The 25,574-nt window shown below is 38.7% G+C and overlaps 1 protein-coding gene across 1 annotated transcript in view; it reads left to right on the top strand.

Moving 5' to 3' along the window:
- Positions 1-25,574, top strand: part of MICU2 (mitochondrial calcium uptake 2) — a 150,408-nt gene that overhangs the window by 85,855 nt on the left and 38,979 nt on the right. Inside the window, exons 3-4 of the mRNA XM_059825530.1 lie at positions 23,672-23,703; positions 23,818-23,893. Coding sequence (XP_059681513.1) covers positions 23,672-23,703; positions 23,818-23,893 — 108 coding nt within the window. The remainder of the gene's footprint in view (positions 1-23,671; positions 23,704-23,817; positions 23,894-25,574) is intronic.

Here is a 25,574-nt window from a genome sequence, read left to right as displayed (position 1 = left end):
GATTTAGAAATCTGGTGACTTGATGATGACATTACGTCTCTGCATAATTTGCATGTCTGATCAGTATGTAGTTCCTCAATTACTTACATGCCACAGAAAATAGTAGGACTGTAATATAATAGTGTTCATACTGTTCCTGGCCCCGTTATCTGTCTATTCACTTCACCAGTAAGTACTCTGTGACCTTTTTTCTTAGAAGAGGCAGTGATGGGAGTGACTTGAATAAGTGTAATGAAGCATTGAGCTCAGCTCTAGGTTTCTGGTTTCAAATCTCCTCTGGTTTATACAAAACCTAGTTAAGAACAAATCAAAATTGTATGCATGTTTTTTAAAAAGTACTTTTAAAAGCATGCTTTCTGAGTAGAAGATAGGACCAGCACACAAATAAGAAGTACATAGGTGGTTGTCCTCCTTTCCTCCTGGTTTTCTGGCCTCATTAACTCTGCCCCATTCCGTAAGCTGCTTTTATCTGTCTTTTTATCATCTTCTGTAATTTCCATGTTACAGTAATTTTTTAATTTTTTTTTCTCCAAAACATTTGGCTTTTACAGCTTTCCCAATAATTTTTTGCTTTAGAAAGGTTAAGTTCTTGAAGTTTCAGAGAGGCTTGTCATTCAGAGGGCAAATACTCTGTTAAAACATCTGCTGAGGGAAAGAGGGGGAAATCCCAGATTTAATCATTGTTTGCTGCAGTCTGCAGGGGAGCATGTTGTCTAGCAAAAGCCATTCGTAGTCTGGGATGCTCTGCCCAGCTAGCAGCAAACATCCAAGTAACTTGGTGTATTGAGCAGGAAATACAGAAGGGAATTCAAGGTAATGTGGAAAGGCTTGAGAGGCAGGGAAGAAGAAGGAGACCTGAACGCACTGTGATTTGAGCCTGTGAGAAACCTGGGGCAGAACTGAGTTTACTGAGCTGCAAGTGTTCAAAGAATAGGACGCAAGAATCTGTAATAAAAGACGTTTTCTTGTGTCTGCCAAAAATCTGTAGGTGATAAGGATACACAGCTTCGCTGCTGACACACAACTTCTAATATTATACAAAGCTGAATATAAATCCTTAGGACTTTATGACCTTGAGAGTCATGGAGACTCTCAAAATAACTTTTTTTTAAATATATAGCTAACGGAAAGAGTTCTTCCCCCTTTAAAACTTCAGTAATTAAATTAAAAACCTAGAAGGGATTTTCTTTTGAGTTTTCCAGCCTGAAACGCTGAAAGACAATGAATACTGAAATCTTCAGTTTTGAAGGTGTGGGTTTCAGACAGTTGTCTGTGAAAGCAAGGTTAGAGATAAGTGTTTTTCAGTCTTAGCAGTTCATACATATTAATTGGTTACTCCAACTATAATAGTACACATGCAGATTTTTAATGAAGTGGTATGTGGGTAAGATTTATTTGTAATGCAGCCAAGTTAATTTCAGTTACTTTGCTAATATGAGTAGGAAACAGCGTTAAATAGAAAAGAAAAAATAACGACAAGAAAAAACACATGAACAAAAAAAAATTCTTTGCACTAACGCATATTTAGCATTTCAAATTGAGGTCAGGCTTACAACAATAGCATCATGGACAATTCATAGAAAAATGTCAGTACTTGAATCTAATTCTCCTAAACATTTTTTTAACCATCGTTGATGCGGGTTCTTTGGCCAGTAGCATAAACACAACGGTAAGCACTTCTCTTCAAGTCATATTGCTTGGGATTTTAGGTTTTCTTAACTGCAAACAGACATAGCATTTGTTGGCAGAGAAATACAGTGTTTTAAGTATTTTCAAGGCAGTAGTTTGTGCATTGTGGTTAGAAGAGTTTCCTATGAGGAAAATAAACAGACCTATCTCAAGTGTCTGTCCAGGTATATCCAGAGTAGATCAAGATGGTGAACTTCATAGCAAAGCAGCAATTATTTTTGGAAACTATCTGCTTATATCATAAAATTAATTCCCTTTCACCCTGAACAGTGGTTTTAGAACAGAAAACAGGCATGCCACCACTAATCCTAGAAAGTCCTTCATTTACTGGCATACTGAGATGAAATTTTAAGATGTGATACTGCATACAAATGGTGAGTCTTACAATGCTGAACTTAAAGCTGTAATGATTTAGTTATTCTCTACCTATTTTTGATTAATCATTAATAAAAAAGAAACCTCTCAGAAAAATTTGAAGTGCCCTGGCAATAACCATTCATCTTCATAAATATTTGCTTACAAATTAATGGAGTTTGCCAATTGGTTGCTGTTTATAATAATATGGAAGGCTTAGTGCTCTCGGTAGGCTGTTCCGAATTTTTGTTTCTGCTGTCTTTTTTACAGATAATAGGCAGGAACATATGACCAGCCTCACGAGCAATTTAGGTGTGTACACCAAGAAGTATTGCTGAGGTTGACCACAAAATTCTGTTGCTTTATTCCTATTCAGAGATAAAAATTCCCAAAGGGGCGAAAAGCAAGCAAGAAGAGAGAATGAGAAGCAGTTATGGGTTGGGAATAGGGGTCCTTGTCCAACAGCCTTGGGGTTTTTTGCTCACTGGTGATTGTCATTGGAGAGTTACTTTGAAATCTCCTGTTGGTTTTTAAGCATAATTAAATTTAGAAGAAAGTAAATGTAGTGTTGTGTAAACCAGATGAGTAGTTGGGTTGCTGGTGCTAGACCAAAAGTGCTGATGTTAGAGAATACTGAAATACTTTAGCTATGTCCAGATTGTCAAGTGAATTCCTGTACAGAGTTGGGTGGAATTTATTACTGAAGCAAAAATCTTAGGTGTGCCCTTTGACGAGGTTGCAAAACATGCAATAAATTATGATTTATTATAGAATACTTTCCCAGATAAGAAAAAATACGAACTGTAGTGCAAATATATCAACTGTCATCCAACCCAAGTGATCTTGAACCCTGCTTGATAGACCTTAGTTCACTGGTTCTGCTCATTTGTTTCCTGGTGCATGGGTTCTCTATTACTCATTTTCTTTAAGGTAGGCCAAAAATTGTGAAATCCTGGCATTCCTGTTGATTAAATCACACCTGCAAAGTTGTTTACTGTCAGGGTGATAATGAAGAAAAATATTTACAGTCATGCTATCTAAGGAGAATGAGCTGATAACAAATGCAGTTTCCTGACAGACTTATTTTGTTCTGCCTATTGACAAAGCAACGAACCCTCTATAGGAAGAAAAGCACTGTCCACTGCTTTTACATGCGGTGTTTCACACTGGATTACCTTTGTAAATATTTGCCTAATTCTATTACCGTTAGTTATTTTATGGAAGGCAACAGCCACCTCTTTATAAATGGTGGCAAACAGTAAATGAGATGTGGTAGTGTGGCACAGCATTTCTGCCAGTACGAAACACCTATGACAGTGTTTTTTACCAGTTAACGCAGTGTGTACTAAATACACCGTTGGGATTTTTTGATTCATGGCTATATGCCATGTAATCTTGTGTTAAGACAATGCTACCACAGGGATGTGTGGCAAACCATTGCAAAAGCAGCAAGTTCTTCTGGGTAACCTGTGGGATGTTAATGTAAACCGTCATATATGATGCAATGATAGTTTAGTGAAAAAGTGTTTTCTGTTACTCTTCTTACTGTGATGTAAAAACTTCTCCATGTCTAGTAATATCTTACAAGAATAATATGAACTTGCTGTGTTGCATCAAAAATTCTAGCATTTTTAAGATAACGGGTATAAGAAGGATAAAGCTCAGCTGACTTACACTGAATTTTCATTGCAATGCAGGAGTATTTTTAAAAAACCCTTCCAGCATCATGTAAAACTTGTGTTTTAAACAGTTATGCATACTTAGGCTCATATTCCAGATTATACAGCCAATATTGTTTTAGAGCTTCTCTATGGAAATATCATCTCTGGTGTGCTGTTGTTGTAGAACATATAAGAAAATCTGTATTAAATTTTGAAAAGGTCTACGGATACAAGAATCCTTCAGAAGATGAAGATTTTGCAGTACCTTAAATCTCGACTGTGTTTATGTTTGTTTTTCTGGAGAAGATTATTCTATTCTAGAAATACCTTCTTCTCTCAAGTAGAAGACAAACGTTCAGGTTAGCTTGTCTGATAACAATTGATACCTGCTAAATAAGGATCTTGAACCTTCTGTATATACTCAGTCCAGATTTAATGTATCATAGCATCTTCACATCCCGAACCACTCCTTCATCTGCAGTAAAAGAGATTTTCCTGTGCTTTATAGCATCAGGGTGTCAGAGGCAGTATTTCCATGGTAGACTCCTGTCTGTCAGTATTAGTGTGTTGTAAGTTTGCTGGAAGAAGTTGTCTGAGTTGGTTAAACTTTCTGTGAAAACGTCGTTGGCTCAAGGTTGTGGTATGTTTGCAGGTTTGATATGATGTGTGGCTTCATGTTGTCACAGCATCAGTGTGGTCATGACTGTGAATGAAGCTGAGGAAAAGATACAGTGCAAGGCTGCAATGGCTAGAAAAGTGAGTTCTCCATTGTCTTTAGCAGAGATCAGTGCTGGTGCAGTCAGTGGGATTTGGAGAGCCAAGAGGGACCAGGCAGTAGATGGGCACTTCAGAACGAGCTGAGTCAGTCCTTTTGTTTCTGGATCTTGAATTTTTGCCTCTAGTGGGAGTTCAGATGCGTATACTTCAGTGTCTTAATTTTCACCTGAATTTCATATATGATAACTAACCAGACTGATATGAGTCATGCATGAGTGTCAGATCTGAAACCTAGGATTCAGAGTCAAAGACTAAGATTTAAGCTTGTGTAAGTGGTGAAGCTCCATATGGGAAGTGAGGATTGAAATGGTATATAGGGAGCCATTGGCACAGCTGGGAACTGAATTCAATCCTTCTGAATTTCTAATGTGTTAACAAAGAGATAGTTTTCTCTCTGTCTCTGCATTTAGTATTTTTTAGCACTGATATGTTGTTGTTGTTCAAATCCTCCAAACACAGTAGAGAACTCTGCAAGCTGGGATATGCAGGACAGAGATGACCCCTTGCCCAGTGCTAGATGGAAGGTAAAGCAAAGCAAAGGCAAAGAAACAACATGATGACTTCAGGTCATGATACGAATCTCGTCTGAGTTTTAGAAAACTGAAACAAAATCAGCCATTTTTAGCCAAAGCTTCTTAGTCATAATTGTTTACTCATTTCTTACAGTGGGGTTATGAGTGAAGGAAAGTAATGTTCCTGTTGAGGGATCTCCACACATAGGCAAAGATAAGCAGATCGTTGAAAATTTCTGCTTCTGTAACCAGCCCATACTGTGAATTTTTCATCTTCAGGTATCCTTCATCACCCAAACAGCATTAGGAAATCCTACCACAATCCTAAGAAAGTCTTTAAAGTAACATATTGTATACATTTGGCCTTTTACTTTCCCTTAAGTGTCCAAATACAACATTAAAATTGATGTTCTGGATAAAGTATTATTTTGGATAAAATGTTGTACCTCAGCCAATTGTTGGTAAATAGATAAGCTAAATAAGATACATTTTTTTTCTTCTTTTCTCCTTAGCAATAGTATGTTAACACTGATGACTTAGTTACATAGGCTGTCTGATGCAGCACTGATGATCTTCATGGGACTGGTTTATCTAAACATTAATTTGAAGGGAAATAGTTCTTTATCTAGAAACAGTAGAAATACTGCAGAAATTTCTATAATCTTGGTAATGTGTATTTATGTCTGGACATAAGCTTTGTTGTGAAATCAAAATAAAGACTAATGCATTTTCTTAGCAGTTGCATCACGAGGTACTATACAGCAGAATCAGAGCTGGGATTCTTGAGGGATAATGGGGTCGTCCACCCTGCAGCAATCAAATCTGGTCTGTTGGCCGGGCTGCTTTCTTGGTGTATTAACCACTGGCCACTGCAGTGACTTACTTGTTTGCTCTCATTTTTCAGAAAAACTTGTTAGGTTGAGAGTCTGAAAAATAGATGCAAGAAGCGCTGTGATTAGAGCAGAGGTGTTAGGTGAGAGTCGGCTTCCAGCATTGTATCCCCTGCAGCTGCAGCAGCCAGGAAGCATGCATGGTTGGATGGGGGAGCAGGAGGAAGGACTGAGCAGTGGTGTTCAGAGGAAAGCGAACCATGGGGCAAAACCACTTAAGAAGCAGCAGATTTTAGCATACCATTGCACAAGTAGAAGGTGTCCTTTTTCTTCCCCTGTTCCGTTTCCATGCCTTGAACCATGTTACGAGACTGTGCTGAAGGGATACATTCCTTGTAAGGTCAAATAGGGAAATACATTTTTGATCTTTAAAATTATACTGACATCATATTAATTACACTTGTATTTTTGGGCTATGTCTGCATGAGATGACAGTAAGGTTATAATAAGCTTGTGGCTTTGTTGTGATTAATTCTTACTTTTCCCTTTGTGGCATTGCTGAGTAGCTGGAGAATGACGCAGAATCAGACTTCTTATCTCAATTGACTGCAGTGCTTACTGGTTAGGTAAAAACTTTGGCAAGATGTTATGTTTTGAAAATACATTTCTAGCTATTTAGCTTTCTGAAAAACAATTGTTAATGAGGAGATATGTTGCAACTTCTGAATGAATGAAAGCAATTTTTTAAAACTCAGCACAAAAATAGTACCAATAATAAAACCGGTCAGGCTTCAGCAGAGTAGTGAGCAAGAGGCAAGTGGCCTCAACACACGTCTTGAAGGATTTAGTTATTTAAAGTGTGAAAGTTATTGGTTATTTAATGGCATCTGAATGGAAAACAGATTCCTTGAAACAAATGAAAATATATTGTGCGCATACAGAATACTTGTAGTACAAGTAATGGAAAGATCTGGTTATTAATAACAGGAGTCTGCTTGTTGTATAAACATCGGCTGCCTTAGAATTTCAGAAGTCTTGTAACAGTTTCTGCTTTAGTCAAGTATTCTAGTTTTGTGACATGCTACCATGATATTTAAAATACTTAACTAAGAAGTCACTTTTTTTAATACATATGAGCAGATTTCAAGAACTCGTACAATCATTCTTGGTCTCTGAATATTTTTCCTATTTGTAAAGATTTTTTATTTTTGTAGAACACCACACACTGTTTCAACTACATTCATAGCATATTGTCGGCAAACCACAGAAAATATCTCCGGGTTTTTTTCTGCCATGGGTTCTGAATACTTTTTGACAGATTACTTCAATATTATTTTTTTAATAAATTCAGTGGAACTTAATCAGTTCTGAAACATCCTGCTTAACTGACAATTAAGCTTTAACAGATGTAGCGTGAAAATCAGACTCAATGAATTTTTATCACTCTTAAATGTATTTTAATTTCTTGCAACATATGTCCTTAACACAGACAGGTATTGATTTGTACCTAAGAAGTACAATCTGTTTTTAAAATTCCTTGGGTTGCATTCAGATATTTAGAACTGATGGGGATCTGGCGGACCCTCGGTGGACGACAGCAGGTGCCAGGAGTGCAGGTCAGGCTCCTGCCAAAATCTAGCACGCGTTCTATCCTCACATTTTCAGATGTTTGTAACTCTTTCGGTGCTGATGGTTCTGTGCTTTTCCTTAGGCCAACGCTGAATCTTTATTATATTAATCATATTATTTACCCTTTTTTGAGTAATCTTGATACAGACTGATTTAGGTTTTTTTCCCCTGAATGTTCTCATAAGAAATATTACATTATGTTTTTTTAAAAATGTCTAAGGTAGAACCATCGAGTATCAATCACTTTCCTTCTAGGCAATAATAGCAGGCAAGGCATGCAGCCAGCTTTGGTAGATGAGAGGAGCTGTCCTTACTTGCCAAACGGCTGGGGTCTCCAGGGAGACCTTTGAGAAGTTCCACTGCTCCATGTTTGGAAAACACTGGCACCGATTTCCTAAGGGAGAAACTACCTGGGTTATCCTCTCTTTTTTGCTCCCCAGCCCTGCACCTGCAGTGGGTTATAGCACAGATTGCGCTCAGTAGCCTTTCTCATCTACTGTGAAACAAAAGCAAATACTGAGCTCAAAGACTTTTTTCCATGTGTAAAACACACAGGTTTCTCTTGTTAGAGCCACCTGCTTACATGGCGGTGCCCTCTCTTGGGCTTACCGGCTTTGTTACTGCAGAGGAGAATATAGCTGAGAGCCAACTCTTAGTAATGGAATCAATCTTCCAATGTTGTCCAGTCCACCAGAGAGCTCTGCTCCTCACACCACCATCCATAATGCTGGCGAGCACCTCATCATTCTGCTGGCTATGTCTTTAGTTAAATATCTTTCCTCTCAGACCTGGAAAAGGCTTGTGCACCTGAAAGCATAAGGTGCCTTGGTTCTTACCAGATGAAAGGTAGTTCAGCATTGTTACTAGGTCCAAATGCATCCTAACTGGCCATTCTTGGTAACTAGAAGTTAGTTTATCAGTGTATAGAAAATGCCAGTACCCTGGGACTTTGTTCACCAAGAGCTGTGATCCTGCCTGGCTTAATAAAAATTTAAAAATGGGCTCCTTGCATAGAATTTAAATATAAAACATGGCCAAGCCAGCTGCTCTTTGACTTTATCCAGACTATTTCAGTTGTCTTTCAGAAGACCTGATGTTTGAAGTCTTCAGTACGATACATATCGTTTTCCCAAGTGCTAGCTTACTTTTCAAGCCTTGAATTCATGTCCTTTGCGCTAATACCTCTGATACTGCTGGAACTACTGGGACAGTGGAGTCTTGCTGCTGCATTGGTATTGGCAAGCACTAAGTCAGTCACGTATCCCACTGGAGAAACTGCCAGTTCCAGAAAACAGATGACTTTTGTCTTTTTTTGTTCCTCTCCAAACGTTTTTTTGGGTTTGGTTTTGTTTTTCCTGGGCAAGAGTGAGGTGTGTTTGTTGTTAACTGTGGACTGGATCCAAACAGTTGTGAGCCTGACGGCAGATTCTTATAATAGAGAATACTAAAATTAGTCATTTTGTCTTGTGTGGATGGACATCTGCTTTTCCATTGGGACTGTATTTGTTTACTGTGTCTGACAACTTCTGAACAGTCATCCACACCCTGACATAGCAATTATTTCTTCTCCGTGGATTTTTTGGTGATAAAGAATGTGAAAGCTCACTTCTGTTTTGCTGTCACTTTCTTGGGAGAAAATACAAAACCTAATGTTCAAAAATTTCATCTGCTTCTCTGGCTTTGTTCAAATTGGCAGAAGAGAGCAACTATTTAGCAGAAAAGAGCAATGTTTTTTGTGATGTGCATGGTGGTAAAAGCAGTCTCTACTGTTGAAAAAGTAGGAGGGGCTTTTAAACCAGTATGGTCAATTTAGAAGTATAGTGGGCAACATAAAATTACTTTATTCTTTCACTAAAAGAAAGCCATCTATTGTTTGCTTTTCGTTTGCACCCACTTTGAGAACTGTAAAAAGCCTACTTAAAATTTGATTCAAATTTCAATTCAATCTCTTTACTCTGCAGCTAAAATAAATGCACATTTCAGGAGGACAGTCCCTATTCTTTATGTCCAGTACTGCTGTAAGGAGGAAAAAGGATATCTGCTTAGTCATACCATTGTAAGAACACTTGTATTTATTACCACAGCTCACCTAAGTTAACGTGTAATATATTGTAATGTGGTTTTAAGGATTTGTATCCTCTATTAGGATGATACATAATGGCTTAGCACTTGTTTTTAGCATTTCATGCTTAAGTATGTCAAAATTTATCATATATATTCTGAAAGCTCCTATTTTAGCAGTTTAAAAACTTAAAATATAGACCTTTAATACATTTTTCATGCTCAATTTAAGATCATTTGTAACCATTGCTTATATCGGAAAATGGTGACACAGCATCTCCTCCTTTGCTTGAAAACTCTTCTGATATCCAACCTAAAATTAATCACTGTCTGTTTAAACCCACTTGCTCTTGTGCCAACATTTCCCATTACCTAAAATAGTGGGGTTTTTTCTTTTGAATCTTAACCCCATAATGCATTACAGATAATTATATTACCAGTCACCACTGGTTTTGTTAGGTTAAGCAAACCCAAGCTTATTTTTGTCTCCTCTGGCTGGGTGAGGCCATCCATTCCACAGCTTCATGTAGGTAGCTTTAGTCCATGCTTTTCTGAATTTGATTTCTTTTTATAAAGCCAGCTTCATTCCCTGGCTCACAGCACAATCCGCTAGCAATCACTATGGCCTAAGGGATGGAACAAGGATTGAAGTCAGGAACTTTTTAAATTAATACTGTTGCTGAAACATCTGAATTGTCACACTGCAGCTTCAGTCAAGGAGAAAAATGATACAAAGCAATGCTCACTAGAGAAAAACACTTAAACTTGTTTAGCCTGTACTTTACTCACAGTTGCCACATGCAGAACAGCTTCCAGCACCACAGGTGCTTTGGTCCTCAGCTGTAGCTCCATGTGTCTGCTCAGCTGAGGGTAGTACAGTAGAGCAAATTATTTTCTGTGTTCTTAGGTGAAGACAGTTCTAATGTAATCATGGAATCGTGATTAAGACAAAAAAAGAGAGATCTGGCAAAGAACATCCTTTTGGGAGGTTAAGGGCTTGATGGCCCCAGGTAATGTACACCTTTGAGCAGGAACAGGAAAAATTGTTCATTTTTTTTAGTTCAAGATTACTCTTCGACGAGCAATTAGTTTTGTCAGAGAAGCTGAGTATGGCAGGACAGAAGGATGCAAGGATAATTAGAGGCAGTGGGCACACAAGCCCAGTATACTGAAGGCTGCTACAAGTTAAATGAGAAGATGTTAATGGGAATTTTGATGTAAAGTGTATTTATGCTTTTAGCTTTGTCTCCTCTGTCATCTTTACTGAACAAATATTTCTGTCCTGTTTCTGTTTTGACAGACCTAATACAGTATTTCCTCTGGTGCTTAATAAGATCAGAATTCTTTAGAAGATCTGAATATAAAATTAAAACCAGGGTAAAGCCAAATGTCTTTTTGAGGTTTGCTTCATCAGATAATTTGAATTCAGGGGAGAAAGCTTTTTTTCCTGAAGAAATAAGACAATTCTGGGAAAGAATAACTTCTTTTTTTGAAACAGACTATTGATCTTCTTTGTCTAGATTTTTTTTTTTTCATTTTGCCAAACCTTTTTCTTTAGCATGTAAGGAGTTTGAAGTCACAGGGTCAAGAGACGGCTTATTTTTGCTTCTTTTATTCACTCTCCAAAGTTCACCCCTTAGAGCAGAGGAGGTGGTCTAGTTGGTGCACGAGACTTTCTTTTCTACTAGTAGGGAAGGCTGATGGACATCATGTCAGTAATTTATTATTAAACATACTATTGGCTGCATTTATTTTTTTCTAACTTGCAAATTAACCAAACCGTTTTGGCCACTGCAGTAAGGCATGGTTAACATTTGTTTTTAAGCTCTTCTATGATTTCTCATTACTTTAGTTCTCTGATCTTTTAGAGGAAATCTCACACTTTTCATGATCCTGCTCCTCTTTCCACTACCACCTTATCTTCTCAATAAAGACAATGTTTCAAATTAGGTTTATGTAATTTTCTTCATTCTGGTACTCTCAGAAACTAGCCAAAACTAGATTGTTCTAGTAGTCCTTTTGTGTGGCAAAAATAGGATAAAACTTTCTTAGCTTACAGGAGCATTCTGTTATCATTTACATACCCTTGTAGCTCCTGCTGTAGGAAAAATTCCCAAACATCTGTTAATTGCAATGTGACAGATGTTAATGATGTATAAACAAGTCAGACTCAGCAGGGGCTGTTGCTGGTTTGCTCAGTGCTTCTGTATGTGCCAATAACAAAATGAGCTAATCTTAGAAGTAGAAATAAACTCCTGGCTAATTTAAAGGTAAAAGCAAGAATGATGTGGACCATCAACTGAAGGACAGCAAGTCAGCCACTGAAAGGTACTCCGATTAAGAATGAGAAGGAAGAAAGAAAGAAAAGCTAAAGATTGCAATAATGCCTGAACCTGGAGACTTATGGAAATAATGAAGTAGGGCTGCACAGGATCAGTAAAATGCCCAAAGCAGTAGGCAGAGTCTTCTGTAGGAAAATTCCCAAACATGGTCATTAGAATGTCCTTATCTTCTCATGGTGGCAACTGGAAAAAGTAATGTCATCACTGGGGTCATCTGCATTAAAATGGCCTTCCTAAAATTTTCATGTAAGGTTGCACTTCAGAGCCTTATAAAGGGAAAAGGTTCCTTCTGGAAATTCTGACATGACAGGATCAGCTTAATTCAGCTCTGAATAGCAATTCCCTTTATCATCAGTCATCCTTGTAATCTCCAGGAATCTAAAATATCTGAAGTTAAGTGCTACAGTACTGCACCTATGCCAAAAGTCTCTTCCCCTAAAATAGCACTTTTATTCTCTTTTTTTTTTTTTCCTTACACTGATTCACTAATCACTAATGGGAATTAGTTGCAATTATTACAATTCTGCTGAAAAAGAAAGTGATGCATTAGGTTCTACTAGAATAGACATCCGGTAATTCAGTTCATTCTTTTAATAAAACTAACTGCAAAATCGGTATGTTTCTTTGGTGAGTGTTTATTCACCCTTTTCTTTCAATGGATGATGTCAGGAGAGTTTGGGACGATGAGGAACAGATGGATAATATCACCAATTGCAAAAATACAAGTATCTTGAGTAAAATCATAGAATATTGGCAAGTGGATCCAAAACAATCTTACGTACTTTCTTTTGTTTAGATTTGTCACATGCTTTAGAAGTTCCATGTACCCACATTCAACACAGGTGGTAATTAATTTACTACAGCATTTCCAAATTTCTAGTGAAGAGGGTGATTTCATCCCTTTTTGTCCTCTTATACAAATGTATTTGTTGTTTCTTCAAGAAAAGTCTGCTGCAAAGCAGAGGTGAATAGGATCTAGAGCTGTAACTAGCCTGGGTCACCCCATGCAGTAACTGAACACCATCTAGTGGGTGTTCATTTAATCCTTTCATTCCTAAGCAGAATTTATACTGGTTATAACTTACAAATTAACTGTTCTGTAAATTTAATAGCAATGCCCTCAGACATCTAGTCACTGTAAATTGCATGTTCATGAATCGGGCTTATGTTCTGGAAGATAAGCATAATAAGGTTCTGAATTTTTTTGGCATTTACCATGCTCTGGACAGCAAGACAAAATGTCCCAGGCCTTGAGCTTAAACATAGAGTTCTCATTAATGAAATTGCCAACATAGAATTGTTTCCTTTAAATAAAATGCCCAAAATCACTGTTAAATCCAGTACATAGTGCTCTCATGTCTTGACAAATAAGGCAAAAGTGCTGTCTCTTCCTTCATAGGTCATCGGTGACAACTGAAGCCAGGTTAGAGTCTTCAGCTGCATAAGAATTTTGTTGCCTTTGGTATAAGCAAGGAGGAAAAAATCCTAAAAGTGCATAGGAAACCTACCAGCTACCGCATGTATTTGATGTTAGTGTGAGTTACAAAAGCACCTAAACTGATATTTTCCTATTGCGAAGTTGGTCAGGTGACTGTATTAAATTAGAGAGATGTCTTGTATTCATTGCCCTTCTAGAAACAAATGTATGCAAGCATATTCAAAACCCAACTGGACATGGTCTTGGGCAACCTGCCCTGACTGACCCTGCTTTGAGCTTTTTCCCAGTTGTCACCATGAGAAGATAAGGACATTCTAATTACGATGATGATCTCCAGAGCTCCCTTCCAACTTCAGCTATTCTGTGAATGAGGCAATTTCCCTTAACCATGGGGAAGCCCTACGTCATGGATCTTCCTGAAAGCTTCTCTGCAACTCCTGAGACCATCTTTTGCAATTACCAAAAAGGTGCTGTTTGTGCTATATTCCCTAGAATTGTTACTACTGGGAAGGAAATAAGAACAGTAAGGTGTTGGAAAGGATGTGTTCAGTCTGTGGAGGATGTAGGGCAGCCCTAAAGGAGTCAAATTCTAGATATTTGATGGAAGGACAAGGCACTAGGAGAATGAAACAGGAGCAACGATTACCACAATTGTTAGAATAGTGCAGCAATAGAAATCGGGCATCCTGCTGATGAGATTTCCCGATTTCACAATAGCAGTGAGAACATCAGCCATCTCTCTCTCTTTTTATTTTCTTTTTTTTTTTTTCCTTCCAAAGGTCTGACTAGGGGTTGCTGGGGTATGATGAACAACGGTTTCCCAAACTTAAACTTCTAGTAAAATTCCGTTGTACTTTTCCAATCAGCTATCACCTCTTGGAACATTTTTTGCAATATTTCTAAGAACTTTTACTACATGTTGCTGTAGTGGAAGTAAATTAATCTTCAAAAGAAAAACACTGTTTTAACAAAAAAGAAAGCGTTAATGATGGTGTAAATAATTTTGATATGTGATAGGGTGAAACAGGAAAAAAGAGTGAGCTACTATATAAACTGGATCTAAGTAGCTTTTTATATTTACAGGACTCTTGAGAACCTACTCAATTTATGTGAAATGTCAGTGCTCCTGGTTACTTACACACTGCAGTAATTTAAATTGGCTTGATGCACTAATATGTCAGCTATTTACTGCTTGGACACAAGTGCTATAAATGCCCTACATCTGAACAGAATTATGGTAACAGCACTGCATATTTCGTGCTGATACCATGAATCATGTCAATTTTTTTCACAAAATATTTCCAGTTTTAATTTTTAAATTGTATCAAGTTATTACATTATTTCTTTTCTGTTCCACTACAAATAAGCAGTATCAACAGTACCCTGAAGTTTATACTTGGATGAGTAAGTTTAAGAAAAATAAAACTATTTTGTAAAAAAGGCATTTGAATTCATGTCACTATTGTCTTTTGAACCCCAAACTACAGTTTAGCGTTAATACTGTCTTTCGAATGTGCAAACATATATTTGTGTGCACATAAACTGATGAGATAATACATGAGCAGAAGTCTGTTGGGAGCAATAGGACAAAGTAGGTGACCCATGTGGTTGTTTCTGGTCTCGTTATCTGTAATTCTTGCATGTTGGAGTGTTTGTTACATATCAAAGTGCAATAAATAAACCATACAGTTACTTCATATAATTTGACACAGTTTGATATGATTTGCAGTTCCTGCTTAGGGGATAAATTGCATCAAAGCAAGAAGGTGAAAAAGATAGCCCTCTCTGGCACATGCCCTCTTTTTCCTTATTCCAGGTTTAGTAAGGTAGCTTTATGCTAGTGATAAATTCCCACAAAAAGGATTAATTCTCCACCTGGCACCTCAGTTATGTTTGCCACCAAGTGAATCCAATTTGTAATAATTAATGGTCTTCAATATTCTTGTGCTTAGTCTTTAACTGTATTATATTTTTTACATTTTGTTATACACATGTGAAAAGTAACAGTTTGTCATGGTAGAGAAGATCTTCAGATATATGGAAGAATACAAATTGTAAAGGAAGTGGCTGAATGAGATACGATAGGGATAGTTGCTACAGTGGTGATGGCAGCTTTATATTGAGCACATAAGCTTAAATGAAGTCTTACACAGTGGGGTAAGAATCAATTTCTGGTGCTGTTAAGGTGTTGACCTTTTCTTTCTTCATTTTGATTGTGGGACGATTAATTTGCACACATTCTCGTTCTGAATCCAAATTAATCTCTGTTTACAATTAAGATGCAATTTGCTCAAGTTGTGCATGCAGTTAGATTTTTAACTGTGTCATTTCATTGTTGTTGTTCTTATCCTACTTTATTTGTTCTTCTAATTTTTGTTATACTTATCTTCTCTAGCCATAAAGTAGATTACAGAGCCCTTAGGCCAGGGATCATGACTTAACACTGTCTAGTAGAGGAACAGAATAAACCTCTAGTGCTGCGAGGCTGTCATAATAATTTATCTTCATCTGTTGTTAGTACCTTAACCTAGCATGTGCTCTGGCACTATAGTATTTAAAAAACTAGTCTTTGTTAGCAATAGGAGATGACAACATAAAGCACAGCGATGCTACAGAAATCATCTCTTCTTTATTTCAGGGTAGGATCAAAGTTCATTGAGTCTTCTTGAAAGCTTAATCTAGCTTATGCTGTTGTCTTTGCTAGATGAGACTGACTATCATTTCAAGCCTAATACTAGGAATTTTTTCTTGAGTTGAGGCTCTGCCTGCTTGTTCTTTGTGGAAGGTCCATGGTTTCGTGCAGATGCAGGAGATGCCATCCTTCCCAAAAGTCTGAACTGCATAATGTGCTCAGTAGGTTGGCAGGAGTCATTCTCCACCCTTCTGGTCTCAGAAACACGTATTATGGATACAGGTCCTTCCAGGTAATCTTAATTGTCCTTTATAATACTTTATTGCTCCAATTATGCAGCCACTCTGCCTCTGGAACTGTAGTACACTTTGCCCTTGTATCTGATTAAATTCTTACTAAAACAGAGAAGACGTGCCTTTAGCACTGCTAACACTGGGCTGATAGATAGGAGGTTGGAAAAACCAGATTGCAGATAGAACAAATACAAAAAGCAGTCATGGTGTGAGTTACCTGGTTGCATGCAGAAGGATTCATGTACTCAATTTAGATACATAAAAGCTGAATGTCAGGTCAGAGCAAGTGATTGTAGCCTCTCTTTAAAGTTAATGGAAGGAAACAGGTAGGTCCAAGGCCTGTATTAGACACCTGTCTCAACCTGGAATAAATTGTGCTTTTGCTGTGTCTGTTTCTCTCCCTTGACTATAAAGGGAGTCTGGGGTCGTTAGTTAGGATGAGGTTTGTAGACAGAGATAGTATCTTTTATTAGACCATCTGCTGTAAGTTGGAAAACTTAGACAATCTTTTGGGCATATGAGCTCTTCTTCAGATCTGAAATAGGAGCAGCAGATTTCAAAGTTAATTATAAACCCTTTTCTACGTATGTCCTTACAGCATCATAGTTACAGCAAAGCACCATAGAGATCACTAGCTCAGATTTAGGCATCTAATTTTTAGGCATCTAAATGAAGCCAGAAGAACCAAGCATGAGGTGCTTATTTGGGAGTTTGAGGACTTGCATTTCACATGATGCATTTTTCCTCTGGATGTTCCCTCCAGTCCTGAGCTCAGAACCAGCCCGGAGGCCTGGCAGCCTCTCCTGCTGGAGAGACGCTATCTGCGATTGCGCTCTCTGCTTGGCTTCTTGCTAATTGTGTGTTACACGTGAAACCTTAACTCGCATCACATGCTCCTTTTGCAGCCAAGGGCTGCCGTTACATGCCTGTTAGACTTTTCTGGTGTTTTGGAAGAAGTAACTTTCTGTGTGCTGTATATCATTGCAGTGCAAGTCTTGTGGTTAGCTTGGAAGTTTGAACCTATCCTCAGCTTTTCCTATCTTCAGTTTGGATATGTTATTAGAAAGAGAGCAGATCTGGGAGAAAGTCACTTTCCCTGGATAATACCTAAGGAAAAGTTGTTCCCCTGCTCTCCCTGCTATCCCCACAGACTCCTGCTACAGTCCCAGTGAGGACCGAGCTGCTCGCATGCTCTGTAGCAAGCACCACAACATCTGCTTTTACCCTGACACCTTTGGTTATTTTGGAACTCCTGGCACCACTGGTAACTCAGTGCCACTGTCTCTTTAACAGTTTTTGAAAACTGGCTTATCTTAAATTTTCAGTCTGTTTCAGTTTCCTAAAAGACTGTGTCATCCTTTGATGTTTTCTCCCTGCATCAGCATCCCACCCGTTTTACCCCGGGCTGCCTTACTCACAGAGAAACCTTCCGGTATTGACTGGCTCTGATGCAACTGCTCTTCTGAAATGGAGATTTGCCAGCACTGGCCTCGGCCCAGGACTGTATATTTCGTTTCCTCAGAGGAACAATTGCTCTAAATAAAGAAGGACAGATGCAAAGCTTGTGTTGTAAAGCATATCAGAAGCTTCTATTATTGCAAATTGCCTTTTCCACTGGGCATACTTGGATTTTAATTCAGGTGGTTCAATTCGCTAATTCATGTGATTGAAATTACTTTTATCAATTATCTTTCAATGGAGCAATGCACTTGCTCAGTAAAAGCTGTCTAGCTGAAGTGGATTCTTAATTCATTTAAATGGCACGCTCATTTATTATTCACATATTGGCTTGCCAGGAGCTATCATAGCAATCTGACCACTTGGTTTGTCATGCTTTCAAAAAGCCTTAGGTTTTTTGGCTATCCTTGATTTATCTCCAATGTTACCAATATCACCAATATTTCAAAAAGAGGCTTTAAAGAACTAATTGCTGGCTTGATTTTTGGCCTTTACTTTCTTGGTTTCATTAGCAGTAAGTAGTTTATAAATGCATAGAAGAGCTTTAAAGATCTGAGAATGTAAATAAGGGGGGTAAACAAAGGACACCTTGTTGAGATAAGGTACTTGTCCAGTGTCATAAAAAATATCTGAGAGAGCTGGGAATGAAATACAAGCTGTTGAATTTCAATTATCTTCTATTTTAGGCTAATTGAAACAAAAATTTTAACAGGGTTTCCATAAGGAAATGCACATACACAATTCTTATCTAACGCAGCTTGCCAGGGCACAGGGGCAGGATTCTCAGAGTTCGGCTTGTGTGAAAGCTGGCCTCCAGCTAAAAGGGAGAAATACAAATTCTTGTTCCCACAGCAGGCAAGGCTTGCAGGGTGGGCTCTCCTGTAAAGGCCACAGCATGAGCTGTGCACAGTGGGTTTGGGTTTTAAAATGCCCTGATCCTCAGATTACAACTGTGCTGAAATCCCGTCCGTCTTAAAAGGTTCGTTTCACTCATCACAGAATCACAGAGTCACTAAGGTTGGAAAAGACCTCATTTTGCAGAATCCGAGTTTGGTTGAATTGTAACATACTTAATGCTATTCTCTTCTTAATTTTTCAGGAAGAAAAGAGATGGTTTCCTAGTACCCCAGTATGATTTTGACCTTGCCAAGCTTCAGCAAAGATAGCAATGATTGCCATCTAAAATTTAAAAAAGGAGAGGACAATTTTTTTTTTTTACTTGTTTATCACTGTGTCTATCTGAAATGGAGCTAAAAAGAGATCCTGGTCAAACCATCTCAGTGACTTTGTTGATAAAAGGGACAGGAGTTTGTTGTCCTCCTAGGAAAAGATAGCTATTTTTTACTGTTCTCATTTGAAGTTAAGGCTGTGGAGAAAGATTGTTTCAAAAATTAATTTTCATTTCCATATTACAGAAATAGAGCAGTCTTGCAGACATGTAAAATCACTGTTTCTTGCAGATAGTAGTAACTTCTCTACTTTTGCTTTGGCATTTGATTATAGTTGTTATAACGGTTGATCTTAGTGATTTTGTTCATTCTTTGGCTCTAAATGTCTTTTGCCAGATCTAAGCCTTTCCTTAGCTATACAGGTGTAAATGGGTGTTACAGAGTGCAAGTGGGTACTTGTTTAATTCAGCCCTTTCCTAATGTTAATCCTAACATTGATGTCAGGTCCCTTCTACATCTTAGTGTAAAAAACTGATAGATGATGGAAACACTTCTATTGTAAGAAATGTATGTGACAAAATACCCAGGTTTGCCAAGGGCAAGTTAAGGCTGACGTAGCTGCTTTTGGCAGTGTTTTCTTAATTCCAGTTGTCAGCTAACTTTCTTGGCTAACAGCACAGAATTTGTGTGCAGACTTGGTATTCAATCAACTTAAAAAGCCATTTTGTCTTTTTGTCCGTGATAGGTGTGTCTGTACCTCGTTGTTGTTTCATGGATCCGCTATAGATGGTGAAAAATAGATGATAGCATCTGTAAAATATGTCAAGACCCTTGAAAATACTCTTTGTCCTTCAAGCCAGAATTTCATCACAGCCTTGGCAGGTCTGTAGGAAAAAAAAAAAGTTGTTTTTCTTCTCATTCATTCAAGTTCAAAACAATAAAAATTCCAAGTTTCTTTTTCTGATACCAAAGTAAGACTGTTACTGCTACAAAAAAGTTTTCTAATGTGTCATTAATTTACCTATTGGTAAGAATCTATCAAGGTAAAAGAGTAGAACTATAGAAAAGTGCAGCATACAGATCTTTTACTTATTAGATGAAATAATTCCTAATAATTATAACCATTGCCTGTATTCCTCAGAGGGAGACTTAGATCCTGATATATTTGCCATCATGTGTCAGGAATGACACGTGCACCAAGATTTAATTGATAGAAAGGAAGAGGCTTTTTCTTTCAGTGTCTGAACTGGCTAAGAAAACTATACCTTTGCAGTGCATTTTCTGCAAAGAGGAGTTAACCTGCTTTTCCTAATTATTGTAGACAAGGCCTTAAAAGACCTGCTTCCTCAGAGGGCTGCACATTTGATATGGTAGTGTGTGATATTAACAGAGCATTCCTTGTTGGTGTTTAAAGGGATCTAATTGTTACGAAGTGAATACATGGGAAGAATAAGCACTGAGGGCTACATTAGTATTCAAGGAATATTATGAGTGCTACAATCAAAGTAGCTAATGTTTCCAAGTGAAAACTGAGGTTTGAGTCTTCACAGATGATTTTATATGGTGACAGTGTCAATAGAATATAACTGGATTTAATTCTTAGAAAATATTAAAGTAATTATTGGAGGAAATTCCTTCTACAGTTTAAATTATTGCATTATTATAAGTTTGTATTCTAATACTTTACACAAACGTCAATATGAAAAATAACACTAGTGTCCCAAATGTCATGTTTTTTAAAAAAAAATGCCTGGCCTACCGGTACGCATACTTGCTGACATCTGTATGCCATTTTCATTTGACTAGGTTATTGCGTCTTTTTATTTTGAAGCCCATTTGAGAAAAGCACCATTAAAAGTCTCCACATTTACTACTCTGCTGTATTTACTACTTAGAAAAGTAGAAATGTCTTTATCTCTCAACCTGTCCCTTTTTCTCCTGCCTTTTTTCCTTTTCTATTGTAGCAGCAGCCCCTTGTGCAGTCAGCAGTGGCAGGGACCGACTGTCACCCACCTCATTCTGGCCCTTGCCACGTCCTGGGGTGATGTGACTGTCTTCCTCCTCTTTGGCCACGCAGCAAAGGCTTCCTCTGCTTTGCTAGTCCTTTCACCCATGCCAAAATTCCCCAGGAAGGGGTAGCATGAGCACCTCTGTATCATTGTTACTGTCTTTTCATCTCTGAAAGAGGTCAGTCAGCATGTCAACATCTTAAACGTCCTCTGGAGGGTGGCCATAGCTGAATGCAAGAGGGCAGATGTTGATGGCTGTCACAGCCATTTGTATGAGCTCTAGGCAGTTGCGGTTGTGATTGCTGGTTGGTGAAAAGAGAATCCATATGTCTACAACAGATTTTCCTTCCCTTTCTCAATTTTTATCAAGGTAGGGTAATTCTCATTGAGGATTTGTTCCCTAAAACTGGGTAGCTGAAGTGTTTCAGAGTTACTGTGCTGAATACAACTCAAAGAAGAGAAACACGGACTTAACTAAGTGTACAGCCTCACAAAATTGGCCAACTAGTGTCTCAGCTGTAGCTCCCAGTGCTTTCTCCTTATCTTGCATCAATTATTCATTGCTTTGCTGTTCCAGCTCGCAGAGTTCAACTTGTCTCCCTTCATCATCTTCCTGGATGCTGGCACAAGGCTACTGCCCAGTACATTGCTGTGGTCGCAGGTGCCATCCCAGATGTAATGCTCTTGGAGCCACCAGGAATGGAATGAGTGGAGCTGCTGTTAACCAAATAAGGGTGCATGGCTGGCTTCAATACAGACAACAAGTACAAAGAGCATTTACAGTGAAGAACATTGTGGAGTGGTTTTCCCTTTTTTCTTTCAGATACTGTTTTTTGCAGACCTACAGCCTGACTCATTCCCTCCTATAAGGCTTCTTGCTGTGTGGGTCTCCCAGAGCCAAAAGAACTGCTGTAGTTTAATTCCACGCTGAAATGCATTGTACAGAGGCGGCAACATTTCAAACCTGAGATCTGAATCACTTAGTCTGCTAAATAGCCATTCATTAAAATGCTCTGCAGCAGTGAATAGTGTTAAACTGTGGTGTTACGTTGTTCTGCTCAGGACTCAGCCTTGCTGGATGTAGTGATTTTTGCTTATTCTCCCAAACTGTTATTAGTCTGACTTGTTTTATCTCAAATGAGGGAAAGTAGAGGATTTCATACGTCCTTTGAGCTAGGAGGTATCTATCTATGTAGCTTTATATGTGTGTGTGTATATGGGTGTAAATATATGTACAGGCACTGCACAAAAATGTATTCATCCACAGTAACAGGTGGTGCTGGCAACACCTGTTGCTGGGGTCACTCAACACTGCAGTATTAAAACCCTAATTTTAGTTGCTTATAACTTTGTCAAACTTAAACATTTGGGTTGAAATGTTATGTGCCAGGTGTCTGCCTTAGGCTGATTTGGGGGAGGGGGGTGGGGAGAGGAATTTATCAGCAAAACTGTTACTGCCAGTTCAGGGAGTAGAGGCCAGGGCGCTGGTTTGCCTGTGCTGAAAAATGAACTATTGCTGGTTGAGATGTTCCAGCAGCTTCCCTCGTCCGAACCTGAGTTACCAGTGGAGATCCCCTGCAGTTGGGCATGTCTTTTGCCAGCATTATGGAAATCTGCTGTTTTACTGAGAATGCATTTCTGTCTGGCTAAATCATGGGCCTGTGAAAATGCTTGGTAGAAGTTTGTTGACGCTGCCCACCAGGCTGCCTCCATCATGTCCATTTCCAAACAGCAGTGCTGTGCTGGGGACCCTTTGGATGCAAGATGCCCGTGAAGCAGCAGAGTAAGTCTTGGAGTCTGAGCGTGGAGCAACGCAGACTGCTGCACACAGGGGCAAAGGTTGGACTCGATGATCTTACAGGTCTTTTCCAACCGTACTGATTCTGTGATTCTGTGATTCTGTGATTCTGGGGCACCGTTCCTCAGAACAAATGCAAGCAGCTCGGCTTTTGCTGACACAGCGTGAATAAATAGGAGGGAATGGCTGGCTGCTATCCAGAGGAACTGGTGGTGAAGGAAGGGAGCAATGGGCTGAGAGTGGTAAGAGTGAAGGACACAGGGTTTTAAGAACTGTATGAGGAGAAATGTTGAGAAGACAGATGGTGTGATAGGCAGATAGACTGAGAAGGGATGGAGCACAGCTCCTGCCAGTCCATGACTGCAGGATTTCTGTGGTCCCTGTCTAACTAGCTGAAATGTTCCACTGATAATACATTGGAGCTCCTCAGATGGGTGATTTACACAGGAATGCAAACTATACTGATGCCAGTGGCTCCCCTATTCAAGTGTATAGACTTGAACCTACTAATAAGCACGTAGGAGTTTGCATGGTTTCATCCGATGCTGTTTCAGGAGACAGAGTTGTTCAATTTACTTCTGCTTAATAGAAACATCAACATTTTCATTCTTTTTTAGTATTTCTTAGCTTTTGCATACTCAACCTGCACTCGAAGGATTATGTGTGCATGCAAATCCCTTTGTAAATACTGCAGTTGTTTCTTACTGTATAATCTTGCTTTGGAATCTGTACTACATTTGTAGCTCACAGTATGTAAAATCACACTAGTAAGTCAGTCATAGATACCAAAGTGGGCTGTGGTTTCATCTAGGTTGCAAGAACGTTTGAACAGACTGCTCATATTATTTTTAAATGTTGTCCTTTCTTGATCGTTGTGGGAATTAGAAACAAACTGCCTCTTACAAAATATTCTGTTTCATATTACTTAGCATTTTCCTATAAAAATCTGAAGAAATGCCACAGAACCTGATCAAAGTTTAAAGTCAGTTTGTTATTGAATGATTTTTTTTTTATTATAGGTAAAGCCTCAGCCAAGAAACTGACAAAAAAGGTAAGCAAAATGTTCCTTTCCTTCTTCAAAAGAACTTGCATTCTTTCTGTTACTCAACTGAATAGACTTCTCTTTCAAAACTGGCTTTATATTTCCTTGTTTATGTCTTTAAAGGAGGTAGATGCTGCACTGCTGTGTGTTGCCAAAGCTAAACCAGGACCGACCTTTTTTAGAGAGCTTGGTGACAAAGGTAATGAGCACTTTTGATACTGAAAAATATGTCTTGCTTTTAATCTTATTACATGGTATGAATTGAATCTATTTTTAGAGAAGGTTTCATGGATTTCACTTCATCCCCATCTAGCCAGTAGCTGCCTCCTTGGCAAATCTCTCAGTTATGCAAGAGAGAGTGAAGAGGCAGGGTTGGGAATTGAAAGCCTTCTGAGGTGCAGGAGGAGACATGAAAGAAATCGGAAAACCTACTTGGAGAAGAGAAAAGGGCTAAAGGGATGACTTCAGCACAAAATGGACTTTTAAGACTTGTTGTTAGTAAGCTGCTATTTCACTATAGAACTTAAATGCATGGAAACTAAGAATAAAAATAAAATTTGTAACTAGTTATGTAAAGTGGCATCCCTGATTCCAAGAGCAGCTGAAATTACTTCTCCCTCTTCAGGAGCTCGGTGGCCTTTCACAGCACCGATGTGCTTACGTTTCTTTTCACCCAGCATTTCCACCTTGTATTGGGCTACGTAAAGAGAAAACTCTGAGAGCTGGGATATTGTTTGTATAACAACAGGGAATTAAAGAACACAAAACAAACACCTCATTAGCATAAATTAATTGAAGGGAGAAAACAAACAAGAGGATCAAGGAAACCAAATAGATGAGTAATTAACCATTTTGCCAGTAACAAAGTCTGAAATCCCCAAACTAATGAGAAACACCGACAGTGTCTATTCACAAACTTTCTGTATTGTAGAGTTCAGCCTGAATCCCTTATCCAGTGGACATTTCTGGAAAATAAAGCTGCCTTTGCACTGCTGCAGTTCCTTGGCAGGGATGAGCCATGCTCTCTCCGTGCGCAGCAGATCCACAGCCGTGGCTGGCAGCTTGTGCCAAGAGAGCAAGCAGCCTTCAATCTCAGCCTGCAGTGTTTCACCTGCCCTTTGGCCTTATGGCCTCTTCTGCCTGCAGTTCATTTCTTGCATCCTTGTGCAGATGTGGAGGGGTCTTCACCTGGGTGCCTTGCTTGTCAGTCCATTCCTGCAAGCCCCAGCATACCCTAGCAGCCCTGAAACATCTCTGAACAAGTTCAATGATTTTTTGCTATCCTACGGAAGGCTGGATTTTGTATTGAATAGTCATTCCCTGCTTTTTCGATTTACTAATCATCATGTGCTTTCCCAGGACTGGGTTTAAAGGATTCCTAGTCTTTAATTCTTGGATATTCTTTCTCTATCCCTGCTTTTTTTAGAGCATTTCTTTTTCCTAGTGGTTGATACTGCAAATCCCCAAAGCACTCTGCCTGGGAAAACTGGGAATCCACCAACAGAAGGTGGTAACATAGTAAATCAGTGCAGCCTCCTTTTATTGCACCTCTCCCAGCTGATTGTTTGGCAGAAGGTGGGCTCGGTGATACACTCAGTCTGACATGTTTTGCATTCTGGACAAGACGTTGATCTCCCCTTGCTTAGGACTGTGGGTCCGTATACACTGTCCTTCAAAGGTCAGGTAGGAGTTTGAGATGATGCAGGAACATTTAGTGTAGTCATCCATACGTCTCCACAGCACATGGAGTTTTTACAGTTTTTGGTCATGATGCCTCTTTAGTGACTTTGATGCTTTTGCTTTGAGATGCATTGTTATTAAATTTTTAAAATGTAAATATTTACGTATTAAGTCCCGCTTTTGTAAGTACCAGAATAATG

The sequence above is a fragment of the Gavia stellata genome, chromosome 1, assembly GCF_030936135.1.
Source record: "Gavia stellata isolate bGavSte3 chromosome 1, bGavSte3.hap2, whole genome shotgun sequence".
Taxonomy (NCBI): domain Eukaryota; kingdom Metazoa; phylum Chordata; class Aves; order Gaviiformes; family Gaviidae; genus Gavia; species Gavia stellata.
The sequence above is the reverse complement of the archived record's forward strand: the minus strand, read 5'-3'. Positions and strand labels throughout refer to the sequence as shown.